Source organism: Camelus bactrianus, chromosome 15 (genome assembly GCF_048773025.1).
Source record: "Camelus bactrianus isolate YW-2024 breed Bactrian camel chromosome 15, ASM4877302v1, whole genome shotgun sequence".
Taxonomy (NCBI): domain Eukaryota; kingdom Metazoa; phylum Chordata; class Mammalia; order Artiodactyla; family Camelidae; genus Camelus; species Camelus bactrianus.
Window position 1 is genome coordinate 65,209,036 of NC_133553.1, and position 18,646 is coordinate 65,227,681.

Here is an 18,646-nt window from a genome sequence, read left to right on the forward strand (position 1 = left end):
TGCCATCTCTTGCTCACTCAGCCCTGGCAACTTTTTTGTCTCCTCTTTCCGGGGCAGACGCTGGCAGGGCCCCGAACCCACACCTGGGCCCAGTGGAGGAGCGTCTGGCCTTGCACGTCCTCCAGCAGCAGGGCCTGGTCCCTGAGCACGTGGAGTCCCGGCCCCTCTATAGCCCCCTGCAGCCGGACATCGAGCAGGTAGGACCCCCATCCTCGGGCCCCAGAGCCCCTGACCCTAGGGACAGCGTGGATATCCCAGAGGCACTGATGGGGACCTCAGAGTTTGGCGAATGCCTCCTTGCGCTGTTTCTCCACAGTGTGAGCGGTCACCACTGGTGGCCTGCGAGGGGACCTCTTGAGCCTGGCCTCCCCCGGCCTCCCTGCAGCCCTTAGGGCCTGGGGGACGGGCCTGAGCCGCCTCCATCTCCGTGAGGCCAGACCTCTGCTGTGCACACGGGCAGCTCGTTCAGCCAGGCCCCGGGTGTCCTCCTCCGTCACCGGTCAGTGACATCCCAGATGGCCGGCCCTGCGCTGGCTGCAGTGGGGATCTCAGGCAGGGCGACTGGTCCGGGTGACAGAGCAGCAGAGCAGTCCTCAGGAGGGCCGGGGACGCACCCAGGCAGAGGTGGGGTGAGCCGAGGGACCTCGGGCCCGGGGCTGAGATGGGCGGCTTCCTGGAGCAGGTGAGCTCAGTGCTGGGGTTTGGAGCAGGAGGAGGAGAGAAAAGGCTACAGGCAGAGACCGGCCGAGGCAGCCATGAAGGTGCCTTTGTGGCCACCCAGAGAGCATCCTCACTGCTGTTGCAAACCGAGCTCTCCTCCCCTTGGCGGTGTGGCCACCAGCTCCCCAGGGTGGCACCGCAGGTGTTGAGACATCAGCCCTTCCATGCTCTAGCCGTTTGAACCTGAAGAAGTTACGTCAGCCCCCGCTCCTTCCTTTGTTAAGTTGGGGCAGTGATGACAGCTGACCTGCAGAGAGGGAGGGAGGTGAGGGCTGGCAGGCAGTGTGGTTTCCTGCCGTGGAAAACCTGAGCCCCCTATGACTAAACTGTGCTGTCTGACCCTCCATGACTGTGGGCACGCACCATTCCCTCGGCTGGGGTGCCCCTCTCCCCTTTTCCACCTGGCACACTGAAACTCAGCCCACGTCACCACGCCAGGAAGCTGCCCTGACCCCTGACCTCCAGGCACTGCCCAAGTCATCGGCCGGAGGGGTGGTGGGCTCCGCCTGTGGTTGGCCCTGTAGTCCTGTTGAGGCCCCTCCCCAACAGGGGGTGGGCCTCTGCGTGGCAGGGCCATTTCTCTGTCCTGTGTGCTGACCATCTGGCACGGAGCAGATGGTCGGGGGATGTTGGCTGCATGAAGAGGGTGGTAAGACAGCCGGGTTGTGTCTCCCTAGGGGAAGCTGCAGATGTGGGTCGACCTGTTTCCTAAGGCCCTGGGGCGGCCGGGACCTCCCTTCAACATCACCCCACGGAGAGCCAAAAGGTGATGTCCCCCAGCCTGGGCTCAGAGCTGAGCAGGGTGGCGGGTGGGACCAGGAGGTGGCTTTTGGGCTGGGCTTTGGGTGGCTCAGACCTCACCATTGTATGGGCCTGGCCGGCTGTCCAGCCAGGCAAGCTTCAGACTCTTGGCTGAGCTGACTTCTTGGCCTCTCAGTCCGCGTGACTCTGAGTCACCTTCTCTGCAGGTTTTTCCTGCGCTGTATTATCTGGAACACCAAGGATGTGCTCCTGGACGACCTCAGCATCACCGGGGAGAAGATGAGCGACATTTATGTGAAAGGGTAGGGAGTCACCCTCCACCCCCCAGGTCCCAGCTCCACGGCGTCACCCCTGCGCCCCCTGGGATGGTGCTCGGTTGGGAAACAGGGAGCCCTGTCGTTGGGAAGGGGAGAACAAGAAAGGGAGGGGTCTTATGGGAGTGGCCCCCACCTTTAGGGAGTTGTTCCCTCACCAGAGTTCTTCTGCATTAATTTTTGAGTTGAACTTACAAAGTTTGAAGATGTCCCTCGAGGGAGAAGCTAGAAGATTTTAACATTTATGGCACAATTTGGTACATCATGATTTCTTGGGGATTATTTTTTCTTTATCGTTTACTAAGTTCATTGACTTTAACCCTTTGTTTGTTTACGTTGAGGATGCACCTTGGGGTGGAAACCTTAATTCACAATATTCTCTAAAATGTGTATGTCTAGTTGGATGGTTGGCTTTGAAGAACACAAGCAAAAGACAGACGTGCATTACCGGTCCCTGGGAGGTGAAGGCAACTTTAACTGGAGGTTCATTTTCCCTTTTGACTACCTGCCAGCCGAGCAAGTCTGCATCATCTCCAAGAAGGTGAGTGTCATTCCTGTCCTCAGTGGTGCTAGTCCCAGTGCTGTCAAATGTCAGCGGGATCACACCACCAGTTAACAGCCCTGCCCTTGTCAGACTCTCGCCGCTGCCCTACCACTGTTGCAGTCACCACGGCCATCACTGCGTGACAATCACCACCATTGGACAGTGTCACCACCACCACCACCACCATTGTCCCATCACTGGTGCCACTACTGTAGCTTCCACCACTGCTCCTATGACTGCTAAAGCCACCACCCCATGTCGCCATCCCCTCTTCTCCTTCCACTTCTGCCACCATTGCCATGATTAGCATTGTCGCCATCCCACAACCACCCCCACACCAGTGCCCCAACCATGATATGTAGTTAAGTCCAAATCCTAACAAACCACACAGCAGGAAGGGCCGTGGGGTCCAAGTGGGGAGAACATCGGTAGGGAAACCCTGCACAGTCATCAGAGGGCAGTGGGGCAGGCCCCATAGGGACAGCGGCCCTAGAGGGCTGGGCTGGCCTGCCGATCGGGCCGTCTTTGGATCCGGTGCTGCTTCGCCAAGTCCCCGCGGCTACCTTCTCTCTCACATTTCTGTGCCTGGGGCCTGTGGCCACTGTCCAGGCTGCGTAGTCACTGGGAGGGGCTCTGCCCTTCCAGGCCCGTCTCTTTCTCAGATTCAGAGACCTCAGCTCTTTGTGGGGCAGCATCTCCGAGTTTGGGTCTCATCTGGGCCATGAACTCTTTTCTCCTGAGATAGGAGGGTCCCGAGGTGGGTGGTGGCCCCAAACGTGCCCTTGGGGAGCAGCACCCAGGGCAGGTGGGAGGGGGCTGTGGGCGGTCAGCTGCCTGGAGGCGGAGGGCCCCTCTGTTGCTGCTGCCCGCCTAGAATCCCTTCCACTTGCGGGCGCTCTCCTGCTCCGCAGGGAGAGTGCCTCTCTGGTGCGTCCTGCTGGTCTGATTTCCTTCCAGAGGTGGCGCAAGGCTTCGAGCTGCAAAGCTTCTGTGACTCTTCTCTCTGTCCTGATTGCGTGGCTTAAAGAAGGGAAATGCATGGTGTAGTTCAGCTGCCTTGGGCCTCTTAACTCTCTTCATGACATCTTTTCCATGTGACCCCTTCCCCACACAGCATCATCTGCACTGTAGAGAAACCAGAATGTTCCACTGAACATTCTGAAGCCATCGAACAAAAGAAAATGTGGGTTAAGCAAGGTTAATGCGTTCTTCCATCCAGGGATCGCTGCACAGCGCCTGCCGGAAAGCAGAGTTTAGCCACAACCCCGGATGCTATGCAGTCAAGGAAAGCCTAGCCTGTTTGTGGGTTTAATTTTGTTTGTTCTGCCCAGTGTGTTTGTGTATCACAAGATGTTTCCATACAAAGCAAACGCTTCATGTGCCGGGGAGACCTCCAGGTCAAACAGCACCTGTCCTTGCTGAGGACAGAGGGGATGGGGAGGAGTGGCCGGGACCACCTCCCTTGCTCGCCAAGCCCCACAAGAGGCGAGGTGTGGATGGGGAATGGCAGCTGAGAGATGCCAAACTGGCCTGCTCACATGGGAGGCGGGGCCGCCTATTCGTTGTCACAGGTGGAGATGTGGGCAAGGAGTCCCAGGAAGCAGAGGCTTCTGTTTTTTCTACAAAGTAGGGAGAGAGAATCTCCTGGCACTGTGGCAGGTGACTTAGACAAATGAGAAAGGCTGGAAGTAGTTATCATGCGGAGTGAGGGAGAAAAAAGGGGCAAGTGAGGACAAGAGAGCTAACAGGTGGTACCCGGCAGTTTTGAGGGCCCCGCTGGGGTCACTGATGAAGAATTTGAGGTGGCACCATTCTGGCCACCATGGGTTTCATCTCTGCACTATAGACACCAGCAAGGAAGGAGAGAGTTGGGCTGACCCACGGTGGAGTTCCAGAGGAAGAGAGGGGCTGAGGGAAGGGACCAGTTGGCTTAATGGCCCCAAGGCCTGGGCTAGCCTTGGAAGAATGAGAAGACCATGGGAGATGCTGGGTTGGGAGGACAAAGGAGTCCAGGAGAGGCACATGGGGAGCTGGGAGGGCTGAGGGAACGGGAATTCCACCCGCGTGGCTCCGGGAGAATGGCTGGAGGGAGGGGTGGCAGAGGTCAGGAGAGGAGGTTGAGAAACAGTCAGGGGGTCCTGAAGTCAACCAGGAAAGTGAGGGAGGGACTAGCTGGACAGGAGACAGAGCCAGTAGGTCCCTCTGGGAGAAAGGGCTCTGGGAGACAAGGGGTGATGTACCCCCCGGGGGAGGCACCAATTGAAGGTCTGAGTCTGGGGTGGGTGAGTGCTGGGCACCGCACAGCCTCTGGGCGCCCCGGTCCTGCCGCAGAGCCAGCCCTCTGCCGAGGGGTTCAGGGCCTCTGGCAGGCAGGCCCTCCAGGGACCCCATTAACCAGACGAGACTGTCGTAAAGTACAAGGTCTCCTTTCATCCGGCTGCTTTGAACCACCGCTGGTCGCCCCGGCCGGCTCCCCACCTGGAGCCCAGCACACCCACCGGGGCCTGCCTGCGCGTCAGGCACCCACCCTGCAAATAAACAGCTAGTAAAAGGGCCCAGACCGGGAGCATAATGAGTGCCTGGGACCTGGGGGGCCATTCCCCAGGCTGGAGCCCCAGCCCAGCTGCTCCCACCAGGGGCCGTTTGAACCTCTGGCTCATTACTGAGCCCATAAACCAGGCCGGCCAGAGGCATGGAAGATGCTGGCGGCCTGTGCAGGCGGGTCTGCGGAGCTGGCCATAAAAGGCCCGCCAGAGGAGGGAGGCACCTGCAGGAGAGCGGGGGCCTGGAAAAGGGGGAGGCACCAGATGGGGGCTGGGAGCCAGGGGCCAGGTGGGAACCTGAGCCCCTTCACCAACAGGGGCCGCAGTCCAGGCTGCAGCCGGCGACTTTGCAAGGTGATCATTCCCAGGGGCCACTGGCCACAGTCTTCAGTGTGGGAGCTCTGTGGGGTCCGCGTGATCTGGAGTGGTCACAAGCGGGGCAGCAACGCTGTGTGCACAGGGGCACCGGGGCCAGACAGGCCCTACATGTTGAGCAGTGCTCCCCGACCTGCCATAGAGTCTCTCCCCCTGATGCTGGATCTAGGCCCCTGCTGGGACCTGGCGCTCAGGACTGGCCACCCACCATCTGTAGGGTGGTCAGAATGTTTCCTCCCCTGGCCACCCACTCAGAGAAAGCTGCAGTGAATGGACAGAGACAGGTGTGGCAAGGCCCCAGGGACGGCCCTTTGGGTTGAGTGTGGCTGGACCCAGGGGTGATCTAGGCCTCAGCAAGCCCACTCCCCACCTGTCAGCAGCTCCACGAGGCCTCTGGAAAGAAGCCCAAGACGATGCTGTTCCAGGCTGACTGGTCTGGAGTGGGGGGAGGGGAGAGCGAGGGGTTGGGAACTTTCCAGTGCCGGGGGCTTTTGATTTGCTCTGGGGCAAGCTCTTGGAAGTGAATGTGGGGTGGGGACTCACAGCAGTGTGTTGGGGAGGCCCCCAGGGTCCTAGCTAGCCCACCCTGTCCCAAGATCACATGGGCAGAGCAAGATTAACTAGTGAGAGTAGGACTCTGGAACCTGACTGCCTGGGTTGGAATCTAGCGTGCCACTTCCCAGCTGTGTGACTTGGATAAATTACTCGCTCTGGTTTCCTCAGCTGCAAGGATAGTATCTCCCTCATAGGCTGTTGGAAGGATAAATGATTTCATAGTGGAAAAGGCCTAGTGTGTTAGATGTGTCATATTAATGTTGTTTTTATTAGCTGTCAGACCTTGGGCAAATTCTTATCTTCTCCAAATCTTTGTTTCATCATCTGTAAAATGGGAATGAGAACCTTGACTCGCGGGATTTCGAGGATTAAAGGAGTGACCTGATGTGCAGTAAACCTGCATGGTACACTCCTGGGCCCTTGTCTGTCCTGGGGTCTCAGCAGTCTTCCTGCCAGCGCCTGGCTCTGGCAAGTCCCTAAGGGATGTCCCACTCTGTTACCTCCTCCAGGCAGCCTTCCAGGCTGGAAGGGACCACTGCCTCTCTCTAATCCTGCTTCCCTGCTTCCTCCTCTGGGCCAGGATGCTTTCTGGAGGCTGGACAAGACCGAGAGCAAGATCCCAGCACGAGTGATATTCCAGATCTGGGACAACGACAAGTTCTCCTTTGATGACTTTCTGGGTGAGCACCATTTTCGGTCAGCACCAGCCTGCACCAGAACCCCTGCTGTGTGCGTGTGCCACTCTTGGGCCTTTTGGGAAGGCTGGTGGGAAGCTCAGGGAGTTCGGGGTCACTGGTCCCTGGCACTGAGTGAGGTCCATGACATAGAATAGTGCCAGGGTGGTCAGAGTGGACAGCAGGGTGGCCTGTCCCCAGAGGTGGCATTGAGCGCTGCGCCAGGTTGGATGGTGGGACTCAGGTGAGGAAGAGAGGAGAGGGGGAAGGCAGTGCGAGCGTGAGCTGGCCTTCCCTAGCTGACTGGCCCCACACTTGACAGGACACCCCCTCCCCGAGTCTAGACGAGTCTAGTGAGTGAGGGGCTTAAATCAGTGCCCTTTCATCCCAGTTACTGACTGATAAATGAACACACCCAGTCCATCCCCAGAGCCCTAGACAGGACTCTGGTTGGGGAGAAGTGTGTGAAACCCTGACTAGGGGGCAGGGAGCACTGGGTTGGAGGAGGAGGTGGAGACGAGCTCTCGCAGGGGTGAGACGTGGGGCCGTGAGCCCATCACAACTGTAAAAGTTAACTGGGAGAAGGTGGGCTGTCCATGCAATGGGATGTTATTCAGCCACAGAAAGAAGTGAAGTACTGACTCACGCTACATGGGTGAGCCTTGAAAACATGCTAAGTGAAAGAAGCCAGACACAAAAGGATAAATATTGTACAATTCCGTTTACATGAAACGTCTGCAATAGGAAATCCACGGAGACAGAACGCGGTCGCCAGGCATTGGGAGGAGCGGGGTTGGGGAGTGACCGCTAATGGGAATAGGGTTTCTTTGGGGGGGGATGAAAATATTCTGGAATTAGTGCTGGTGGTTTTGCACAACTCTGTGAATATACTAAAAGCCACTGAGTTGTACACTTTAAAATGGTTAAAATGGTGCATTTTGCTCTGTGAATTTCACCTTGGTGAAAAAACACAATGAACCCAGGAGAAAGGCAACCCAGGAAGTCACAAGTCCTGGGTTCTAGTTCCGCTCTGCCACCTGGGAGCGGGTGGGCTTGGACGAGTCACTGGAGCCCTCCTTGGTGGCCCTTGATTGCAGAATCTGCTGAGCCCATGGGCCCCTGCAGAGGACGTTCTGAGGAGCAGCCCCAGCAGGAATGGGGAGGAGGGCTGCCTGCCCGTCGGGCTGATCATCAGCCCGGTCACCGGTGACGGGAGGACTGGGAGCTGCTCTGGGACTTCCTTGTAAAAGATTCAGGGTGTCAGAATCACAGTGCCAAACTGGACTTTTGTTATTTTATGTATTATTCTGGGATACATAATCTCCTATAGAATAATTAGAATCCAGAGTAAGCAATGCCTCCCCTTCCTGTTTTATTATAGAGTCAGCACCCAGAGATAACGGCCACTGATGCTTTGGCGTGTGTTATTTCTCTCACAAGCAAACACATAGATGTTATATGTGTATTTGATACATATATACACATATATGTATGCCTTACAGATAGCAAAATAGGTTTATATTATACGTACTGTTTTATATCTTGATTGGGGGGAAAACTTGGTATTTTAAGAGCATTCTTTCCATCAGGAGTTATTTATCTGACATTTGCACCTGCACCATCATACTTCATGTCCCGCCTGACGGCCCGTCGCCCAGATGGACCTTGTCCTGCCTCACTAACTCTCCCTCACCCCACGGGGCTCTTCTTCAGGACCTCCTGTGTGACACGCATCACACCCTAGGCATATGTCTTTGGACCCTTTGTAATATCTTTCTTGAACTCTAAGCAACAGATTTTGAGAGTCTTTGTACATTTTAGTCGCTTTTGAAGCATTTTGTTCAGTTGCCCTCTAGAGAGATTGTACATTTTAAAAATTCCCACCTGTGCCCTGTTTGACTCTAAGGGCAGCGTTTTCCCTAAACTTTTGCTACCAGTGTTATCTTTTTTTCCAAAAAAATTGCCAATATGATGCCTCATTTTTACCTTCCTCTGCATGTCTTCATTACTTGTAAGGCAGAACTTTAAAAGTCTATTTATTATCCACATTATTGATGGGATTTTCTTTGTCATGGTTTTGAGATGTTCATCTTTTACTATTGATTTTCAGAGCCTTTTCTATAGTAAGGATACATTCCAGGTCACTTCTCCGTGTTTCACTTTTTGATTTTCTATGGGCTCTTTTTCGCCTGCAGACTAAAAAAGTTCTTTAACATCAGTCTGTCAATCTTTCCTTTATGGAGTGAAGCTTTAGAAAATTAATTTTAAAACGATAAAACCCCTGCATTTTATTGAATGAGAAAACAATGCCCAAAATAAAATTAAACAGACTCATCTTTTGTTTTTGGAAATAAAAAGAAGACTACTAGAACGACTACTTTTTAATTGTAGTCAGTTTACAATTTCGTGTCAGTTTCTGGTGTGCAGCATAATAGTTCAGTCATACATATACGTACATATACTCGTTTTTATATTCTTTTTCATTATAGGTTACTACAATATATTGAATATAGTTCCCTGTGCTATACAGTATAAACTTGTTTATCTATTTTATATACAGTAGCTAATATCTGCAAATCTCAAACTCCCAGTTTATCCCTTCCCACTCCCTTCCCCCCCGGTAACCATAAGTTTATTCTCTACGTCTGTGAGTCTGTTTCTGTTTTGCAAATAAGTTCATTTGTCTTTTTTTTTTTTTTAGATGCCACGTATGAGTGATATCATATGGTATTTTTATTTCTTTTACTGGCTTACTTTACTTAGAATGACGACCTCCAGTTCCATCCATGTTGCAGCAAATGGCGTTGTTTTATTAAAAAACTACTACTTTTTAACTCCACAAAAGTTATCTTTTTTTATTTGATGTCTGTGTATGTTGTGAAATGATCACCACATTAAGTCACATGGTTAAACATTTTTTTCTTGTGATGAGATCTACTCTTTTAGCAACTTTCAAATATACAATACAGTGTTATTATTTCTTTTTTATCCCTCCATAATGTATTTTCTAATCACTGTTTTGCTTTTTTTGAATATTTATTACTTTTAGTTAAGATCTACAGTTTAGCCATTGAGCAATAATCCTGTTTCTCTACAGTCTTTATGAAGATCATGCTGGGATAATTTTGTGTGCCTGTGCATATGTAGACTATATATGTATTGTATATAGGGTTTAATGTCCTGACCTTTACTTAATATTATATTGGGACCATATTTAAAGTGGGATATAAACATTCATCTATAGCTGAGGGATGGGGAGATGTGTGGATGGGTGGATAGATAGATGAATGTTGACGCAGAGTTCAACAAATGCTAGATGGAATGATACAATCAGTGGATATTTGCAGTAACTGAGCATTCCACACTGAAACAAGTCTAGTCTCTTTTGCATGGGTTTCAAAACTTTCTTTAATTTGGCCCCAGAATGTATTTTTTAGTTGTGTCCCTCACTTGCTCCCGTCAGTGTCCTATGCTTCAGTCCCATTGACTTCATCATGTTGTTGGAATTGGATTAGGTGAAACCACATGAAACTGCTGTTTTTCTATGTCAAAAATAGTTAAATACCAGCATTTTCATATGGCTCAACCTAAGGTGGAGCTACTCCAGGGGAAGATGGATAAAATGGATGAGTAGATGAAGTACAGGAAGACAGCTGCTTGGATTACTAGGCGGGCAGATGAAAAAATTGGTGGATGAACCACAATGAGATAATACACTTATTTAAAAAAAAAGCAAAAACTGGAAAATAACAAGTGTTGGAGAGGTTGTGGAGAAACTGGAACTCTTGTACATTGCTAGTTAAAAGGTGGAACTAACCCGAGTGCCAATCAACAGATGAATGGGTAAACAAAATGTGGTATATACATACCATGGAATATTATTCAGCCATAAAAAGGAATGAAGTACTGATACGTGCTGCAACATGGTTGAATCTGGAAAACTCATTATGCCAAGTGAAATAAGCCAGACACAAAAAGACAAATAGTTCATGATTCCACATATCTGAACTCTCCAGAACAGGCTTATTCATGGAGACAGAAAGTAGATTAGAGGTTCCCAGGGGCTGAGAGGAGACGGGGATGGCGAGTTACTACTTAATGGGTGCAGAGCGCTGTTTGGGGATGAGGAGGTTTTAGGAATAGGTAATGGCAGTGGTTGCACAATATCGTGACAATATCCTAATCCAATCCAATATCGTGATGCCACTGAGGTACACATTTGAAAATGGTTAAAATAACAAATTTTATCTTATATATATTTTACTACAATAAAAGCAATTCAAAGAATTGATGGATGGTAGGTGTTGACCATGGCTGAATGAATGGATTTGTGCATAGTAAGATGAATAGTTGAGCAGGTGGGAAGCTCTGTTAAGGGCAAATCAAGAAGGGGGGACTAACAGGTGTATGGATGCGTGAATAGACGGTTGGGAAGCTGTATGGATGGAATGAGAGGCAATGGGTGGGGAGCTGGGGATTGAGCCATGGGGCCAAGCCCATTGATAGAAGCTGAAGAGATGGCAGTGAGTTTTTCTGAACCTGCCCAGCCCCAGGGTGGCCCTAGGCTGGCAGTGACTGAGAAACCTCGGGCCAAAGAACCCTCCCCTGCCACAGGCTCTTTGCAGCTGGACCTCAACCGCATGCCCAAGCCCGCCAAGACAGCTGAGAAGTGCTTCTTGGACCAGCTGGATGACACTTCCCACCCAGAGCGATTTGTGTCCCTTTTCGAACAGAAAACAGTGAAGGGCTGGTGGCCCTGTGTGGCGGATGAGGGTGAGAAGAAGATGCTGGCGGTAAGTCTGCTCCCTCCGGCCGGTTGGGGTGCGGGGGGCTCTGTCATGGAAGTCCCTGGGCACGGACGTGCTCCTGTCCCTCTCTCCTGCCCTCCCCCTGTGTTTCTCTAGATACTGTGCCTCTTTCCTGATGGTTCCCAGCCTTCCTCTCCTTGAAGCTCGCATCCCAGGGAAGCCTGTTTAAATCAAAAGATGCCTTAGTCTCCTGTGGACCCTGTTTAGTTTATACTCTGCTCCTTGGTCTTCCCAGTGACCGGTGTCCTGGGCTGGGCTTCCTGAGGACAGGGGTCGTGCCACTCCCATTTGAGCAGGACCCTACAAGGGACTGTCTTGGTACTAATCTCCCAGCCAGAGGTCTGCTCAGGGGTGTGACGGGGGACCATCGAGAACTGTCCTTCCTCTGCAGAGGAGGTAAATGACTAATGATGTATTAGTGTCCCCCCGTATCCGTTGGGGATTGGTTCCAGAAACCTACTCATACAAAAATGCACAGATGTTCAACCTGGTTGGCCCTCAGTGGTTGGTTGAATCCGCAGATGCAAAACTTGCCAATAAGGGGGTGGGGGTGACTGCTATTTACTGGAAACAATCTGTGTATAAGTGGATCTGCGCAGTTAAAACCCGTGTTGTTCAAGGGTCAATTGTACCTAGAAATGGCAGGCAGCCAGTCAACCCCCAGAGTGGCCCTTGAAATCAAATATCCATGTTGGATAAGAAATTATAACCATTAACAAGAAATACTAACACCTCAAGAGAAAAATGAGCAAAGGGCTCGCATAGATAATACACAAAGTACAGGAGGCCATTAAATATATTAAATGTTCACTCCCCCTAGTAATGAAATAAAGGAATGTTTTAAAATGTGAAAACATTTCTTATGTATTATATTAGAATTTTTAAAAACTGGAACTGCTCAAAAAAACAAAACAAAACAAAACAAAACCCATCAAGTTGTATGCCTTCAATAGATACAATTTTAATTTGTCAGCCATGTCTCAAGAAAGCTAAAAAAAAAAAAGCCCAAACTAAAACTGCTCATTGCTGGTGAAGATGGCAGAGAGACAGGGCCCTCATTTACTGCTACTGAACAGGCTAATGATTCTAACCACTTAGGGAAACAATTTGGCAATACATAGCCAGAGACTTAACATCTTTATGCTCTTGAAATTTGACATCCCACTTCTAAAATCTCTCCAAAAGAAATAATCAAAGAAAATTAAAAATTTAGTTTTTGGGGGTGTTACAGCATAATTCATAACAGCAAAGAGTTGGAAACAACCTAAAGGAACCAAAAGAAATTGTTTAATTATGGTCAACCATTGCATAAATGTTTTATAGCAATTAAAAGCAAATTTGAAAGAATGTAAACATATAAAAAATGTAATACATTCCTAAATGAAAGAAACAAACTATCGAACTATATATATATATACACAGATATATATGAGCAGAGAAAAACAGCCCTGATGCATAAAGTATTGAGTGCTTGTCTCCACATAGCAGAAGTTCGGTTGAGTATCTCCTTTCTTTATACATCTCTATAGTTCTGAAATGTTCTATAAAGAGCAGGTACTTTTATAATCAGATCCTCTTACATCTTTTTAAAAAGATACTATAAAGTGGCCCATACATCTGTCCTGGCCTGGCTCCTGTCCAAGCCACAGGGCAGAGCCTTTGTGCCCCTGACCAGGTCCCTCTTGTCCCCACAGGGCAAGCTGGAGATGACCTTGGAGATCGTAGCGGAGAGTGAGCACGAGGAGCGTCCGGCTGGCCAGGGCCGGGATGAACCCAACATGAACCCGAAACTCGAGGACCCAAGGTTGGTGCCCAGCCCCTGACCCCTGATGCCCAAGGGGACTGGGAGGCATGGCCAGAGTACAGGAGGCCCACTGCATAGCCACGCAGAGGTCCCAAGGCCCACAGGGCCCAGAGGGGGACGTGACTCATCCGAGGGCACACTGTTAGGTGGCAGGTGACAGACATCATTTCCGGGGCACACCGGGCATCTCAGCTGATTCAAGAAGCAGGCGCTGTTGGCAGCGGTTGGTTGTAGGCCCAGCGTGCTGTCATACAGCATGTGAATATCAGGTTATGGAACCTTCCCTGCTGGGGAATCGTTAATTTGCATCCCCACCTTACAGATGAGGAAACAATCTCAGCAAAGTTAAGTAAGGTCATTCTAAGGAAAGTGGTGAAGCTGAAATTCTCCCACCTGGTCTGATTAGCTCTGGAGCCTGATCAAAGTCTTTCCTCTGACCCAGCTGCCTTCCATGGCCCTCCTGTGGTTGGGGCTGCATTTGCTGGGTATTTCTCCTCGACTCAAGTCAGACTTCAGACAGACGGCATGCTTTATCACAGTGCTGTCCTGAGTGCCACGGGCTGGCAGAGCTGTGAGAGGCACCCCTGCCCAGGGATGCTGGGATCTGGGTGGAAAGACAGGAGAGACCCAGAAGCCCCAGCGGCATGCAGCCAGGCGTTAAAATGGCCATTATTGAGACACAAAATCCTGCTTGCTCTTTGAATTGTGAGGCTGACCTAGGGGAAGTTTTTGAAGTTCTTGGTTGCGAGTGAGAGAAAAATCAGTCTTCTGGGTTCACTTCCTGCCATCCTTCCCTGGCCATGGACCAGCCGTGTGCATCTTGGCAGGTGGCTTAGCTTATCTGGGGCTCAGTGGGCCACAGCTCATCTAACGTGGAGCCCCTGAGGCTCTGCCCAGCTCCCAAACCTCCAGTTTGTAATTAAGTCCTGGGTCAGGAAGGAGAGAGCAGCAGGGAGGGTGAGCTGGACAGGGTGGCTGAGGATGTGCAGGCCTTGCCACCAGGAAGAGGAAGGGGTACTCACAGTGTGGCAGAGGCTGGGAGGAGGCGGGGATGCAGGTGCTGAGGGCTGGGTTTGGGGACTGGAGCTGGGGTCCTTGAGGCAGGGGTGGGATCCGTGGGTAGAGGGGGGCGCCCCGCTGACCTCTGGGATCTCTCTTGCAGGCGCCCTGACACCTCCTTCCTTTGGTTCACCTCGCCCTACAAGACCATGAAGTTCATCCTGTGGCGGCGGTTCCGGTGGGCCATCATCCTCTTCATCATCCTCTTCGTCCTGCTGCTCTTCTTGGGCATCTTCGTCTATGCCTTCCCGGTGAGCAGGCCTGACAGGGAGGCACAGGCCCGGTCTCGGAGGAGCTCCTGGTCTGATGCGGGAGGTACAGCCCTTGGCCTCCAGTAGCTCCTGGTTTCAGGGGAGTCTGTCATTGTCCTCAAAGCGCACCCCCTGTCTGGTGGAGAGCAGCAGCCTCTGTCCTTGGGGTGTCCATGGCCTGATGGGGGAGACGTGGCCCCTGCTCTCGGGAGCCCCCAGGCTGGTGGGGAGACCCTTGGGGAGCTCTTAGTCCAAGAGGGGGAATCTGATGGGGAGATGGGGAGACGCAGTGTCCTCAGCAAACTCCTGGAAAGTGTCATCAAGGTTGGCAGAAGGTGAAGCCCCTTGGGCAAGCATGGGCAGGGGAAGCTTCTTAAAGGAGGGTGTGGGTCTGGAAGGGAAGAGAAAGTGTGGATGGCAGAGTGGAGGAAACGGCTCCTGTTTGTGAAGATGGTGCCTGCTGAGGTCCAGAGCACAGGAGGACCTGGGGCTGGGAGAGAGTCTCAGTGCCCACCTGAGGACCCCGGGAGAGTGTGTCCTGTCTCCTGTAGCGGGGTGGGTGTGGGACAAGGTGTGGGCGAGCAGAGGGTGGGCCAGGAGCCTCTCACGGACACAGTGGACACTGGGACGCCTTCTACCTGGTGAGAAGCCAGCAGCTGCCTAAGGGTCACCAGGGCCACACTAGTGAGGGCGGCTGCACCCAGCAACAGGAGGCCAGGGGAGCCCCTCCGAGGGAGGAGGGTCTGGGCTCTACCCTGCCCTGCTTCCCTGGCCCTCACAGCAGCCCCTCCGGGTCTATGGCACCTCAAACCTTGAAGGGATCACAGTGCTCCCAGGCTGACACCTGATTTTTAATGTTCTTTAATTTTTTGTTATTTTACTTTTTAATATGAAGACTTCAAACCCATATAAAAGTAGAGAGAATGGTTCAATCAACTCCATATCCCCCTAATTTGAATGGAAAGAAACAGACACCCAGAGAGAGGAGGGACCAGCTCAGGGCTGCAGGCAGTCTGTGCACAGCTCCCCATCTAGGGTTGAGGCCACAGTCCTGGTCAGGGCCAGGTCCCCGGCCAAGCACACTGTCCCCACAGCGGGCAGTGCTCTCCGGGAATTACTCACCTGTGAACTCTTTGCCCTGTGAATCCTTCAGGAGAAGGAGGGGGCTGGAGTGCGCTCTCCCACTGTAGCTGGCGAGGCCTGGCACCAGCAGAGTGTGCCTCCTACAAGGAAGAGTTAAAGCCACAGAGCCGTTCCCTTCAGGCCCTAATATCATGAGCAGTGGGAATAGCAGAGGGGACATCTGGTTTGGATGTCTGGGCCCCGGCTACCCTCTGGGCCCTAAGTGACAAAAGAGGGTCTAGAGCCAGGATGGCCGTGACCTGGGGTCTGGAGTCAGGCCCAGGACTGCACCTCCATGTCCTCTGTGTCTCCTGCCTGGGGCAGGCCCTCATCTGGCCTGTCCTCAGGCTCACCTCCTCTCATTTGGGGTGTACCCAGCCATCGTTCGGGTCCAGGAGTGTGTCCAGGAGGCGAGGGCGTGTCGTGTGGTCGAGGGAGAGGGCGACGAGGCTCTGCTGCAGGGGAGTCGTCAGCCCGCAAGGAGACACGGTGAAGCCAGTGGATGAGGCGGGCACAGGGGACAGTTTAACGCTCCACCATGAGGCCGGGCCAGGGAGTTTGGGTAAAAGGGAGCTGGTGTAGACGCTGGCTCCTTGAGGAGGTGGTCTCAGGAGCATAGCTGCACCAGGGAGCTGGTAAGAAGTGCGGAGTCCTGGGCCAGCCCTCGGTCTGCTGGACTCCGTCTCGGGGACATAAAGGTCTGAGCGTTACTGCTGTATGGGACAGAGCTCTACGTGGAGTCAGGAGCTATTGGCTGGGTTCGGGCTCTGCCAGTGACTTCTGGTGACCGTGGCGGGGCCCTCTCATCCGTCTGAGAAAGGGGCTGGACTGGGTCAGCGCTGACCTGCTGTGTCTAGCGCTGGGGGTGGGGGAGCTCTGTGGCCTTCCCTGGGGTGGGGTGGGGTGCACGTCAAGCCAGATTTCTGCCGAAGAGCCAAGGGGGTAGGCAGGGACAGGCCCAAACATCACCACCAGCCTTCCTCTGCCCAGCCCTGCCCCTGGCCGGCCGGGTCCATCCTGCAAGGCGCTTGGGCAGCAGACCAGGCCTTCAGGGCCCTGGGGAAGGAGGCCCCGCTGCCTGGCTGGGAAGGAGGGAAGATTCCAGTCACTGCCAGCCTGCGATCCAGTGTCATTGCTAGGGCAGCCTCAGCCCCAGGCCCTGTGGGCAGGCCCTGGTCAGCGCCCTCCCCATCTCCTGGGTCCCCAGCTAGCAGCAGCACTCTCCTTTGAGATCTTCTAGAAGTTGTCCTTTCAAATACCAAGCATGCTTTCCCTCTCCCAGAGCTGGCATGTGAGGTCAGATCCTAGGTAAGGGGTCAGGGCTAGAGGCGTGGCCCGGCTCAGAGGCTGCAGACTGGTTTTGCTTCCAGCTTTTGCTCCAAGCTGGGCCAGGTTCTCCAATCACCTGGTGGTCCCAGACCCGTGACCCTCACCCGGCTTTCAGGTCTCGGTGGAGAGGGGCCCGAGGCCAGGCCTGCTCCCCGCTGTTGGCCTAATCCCCTGCCCTCTTGGAAATTCCCCTGGGAGAGGGACCAGGAGGGCAGCCTGTCCGATTCCCCCCAGCTCTCCCCCAGAGGCAGCCGGGAGCAGGGCCAGCGTGGGGAGGCAGGAGGCGATCTGGCGGGGAAGGAGCCGCGGCTTTGTTTCCAGAGTTGGCTTTCCCGGGCGGCGCTGGGGAACATGCTGTCCCAATTAGGAGCCCTGTGTTGTGTTGTATGTGTTTTCATGGTTTTGGGGGGAGGAAGGGGGAGGGGAGATTCCTGCCCAGTCCTGCAGCAGCCAGAGCTTAATCAGGGGTGACCCGTCTCTAGTGCTGACCTGAGTGGTGGGTCGTCCCCGAGCACCCCACCCCCCAACTCTCTGCGTTTTGAACAGGAGCGTGGTCGCCAATGGGCCCTGGGTTCCCATGGTGGGAGTGTGGTAGGCGGGTGGGGAGAATCAGAGCCATGCCTTCAGGCCACCTGTCTGATGGAAGCGGACTCCTGGCTGCCAGCTGGAACCTGGGAGTGGGCCCTGGATTGATGGGGGAGAGGACAGGGCAGTGCAGGCCCTGGGTGAGGGTGTGAGTGGAGTTCAGGAGGGTGTGGGCTTGTGTGGCGGGAGAGCGTGGGGACGGTGGGGCGGTGAGGGCGAGGGGCAGGCGGTGGTTGAGTGCATAAGCCTCCTTCCCCTCTCCAAGTCCCCAGCAGCTGTCACCACATGTCCCTGCCTCCTCCCTCCCTCCAGAACTATGCTGCCATGAAGCTGGTGAAGCCATTCAGCTGAGGGCTCTCAGACCTGGGACTGGCTGCCTCCTCTGCCCAGCTCAGCTGATCTCCTCTGGACGTCCAGGCCTGACTCCTGCCAGGGTGCGCAGACAGACAGATGGACTGGCACGTGCTCCGAGTGTTGGTGACATCGAGCCCCGGGATCTCCTCGCTTCATCATTTCTTTCTCCCCCACCAACGTTGTTTGGGATCAGCCCTGATGTATTTCAGTATAAAACAGTTTGAACCACGAAGCGGCGCTACTGTGTGTATCTCTGTGGTTCCTGAATAGGGGTGTTGGTGTAGGCCATGTGTCTGGGTGGGTGGTGTGAGGGGTGTGTACCATCTCTGGCTCAGTGTTCCCAGCAGAACTGTGTACCTTTCAACAAGACTGGTAGGGTGGACTGGGCTTTGAGCCATGGTGTTTGGCCTGCCTGGGGACCCAGAATGTTCTGCTCCAGGAATCCCCCCTCCCCACCCCCGGGCCTTCCTCCCTCAGGCATGGTCTCTTCCTTTCCCACGCTGCCCTTTGCTTGGGTGGGCGGTTACCTGTACCACGCCCGGGAAGAGGGTCCACTGTCTGCACATGGAGCCCCTTGGAAAGAGGTGGGCCAGAAGCTCTCCAGGCAGGGAGGGCTGCTGGACCCCTGGCTGTGACCTGGTCTCCCCTCCTCCTGGGATTTCTTGGGGTTCCATCCCTCTGTTTCCTCACCCTGCTTTCAAGATCCGGTCTAGACAAATGCACCTTTTTCTTGTGGTCTGAAGCATTGCAGTAGCTGTTGGTCTGACATCTCCTGCAGGAACCAGGCTTCGTCTACAGAAGCAGCAAGAACAGACTTAGAGAAAAAACAAAGAGCATGAAAACATCG

At 53.4% G+C, this 18,646-nt stretch overlaps 1 protein-coding gene across 22 annotated transcripts in view; it reads left to right on the plus strand.

The window, feature by feature from the left end:
* Positions 1 to 18,031, plus strand: part of DYSF (dysferlin) — a 201,772-nt gene extending 183,741 nt beyond the window's left edge. For all 22 annotated transcript variants that reach the window (XM_010963692.3, XM_010963697.3, XM_010963698.3 and 19 more), the window contains 9 exons: positions 58 to 197; positions 1,398 to 1,486; positions 1,689 to 1,784; positions 2,196 to 2,337; positions 6,394 to 6,493; positions 11,102 to 11,280; positions 12,990 to 13,099; positions 14,262 to 14,409; positions 17,758 to 18,031. In XM_010963692.3, the coding sequence (XP_010961994.1) occupies positions 58 to 197; positions 1,398 to 1,486; positions 1,689 to 1,784; positions 2,196 to 2,337; positions 6,394 to 6,493; positions 11,102 to 11,280; positions 12,990 to 13,099; positions 14,262 to 14,409; positions 17,758 to 17,796 (1,043 nt within the window). In that variant the 3' untranslated portion in view covers positions 17,797 to 18,031. The remainder of the gene's footprint in view (positions 1 to 57; positions 198 to 1,397; positions 1,487 to 1,688; positions 1,785 to 2,195; positions 2,338 to 6,393; positions 6,494 to 11,101; positions 11,281 to 12,989; positions 13,100 to 14,261; positions 14,410 to 17,757) is intronic.
* Positions 18,032 to 18,646: the final 615 nt, after the last annotated feature.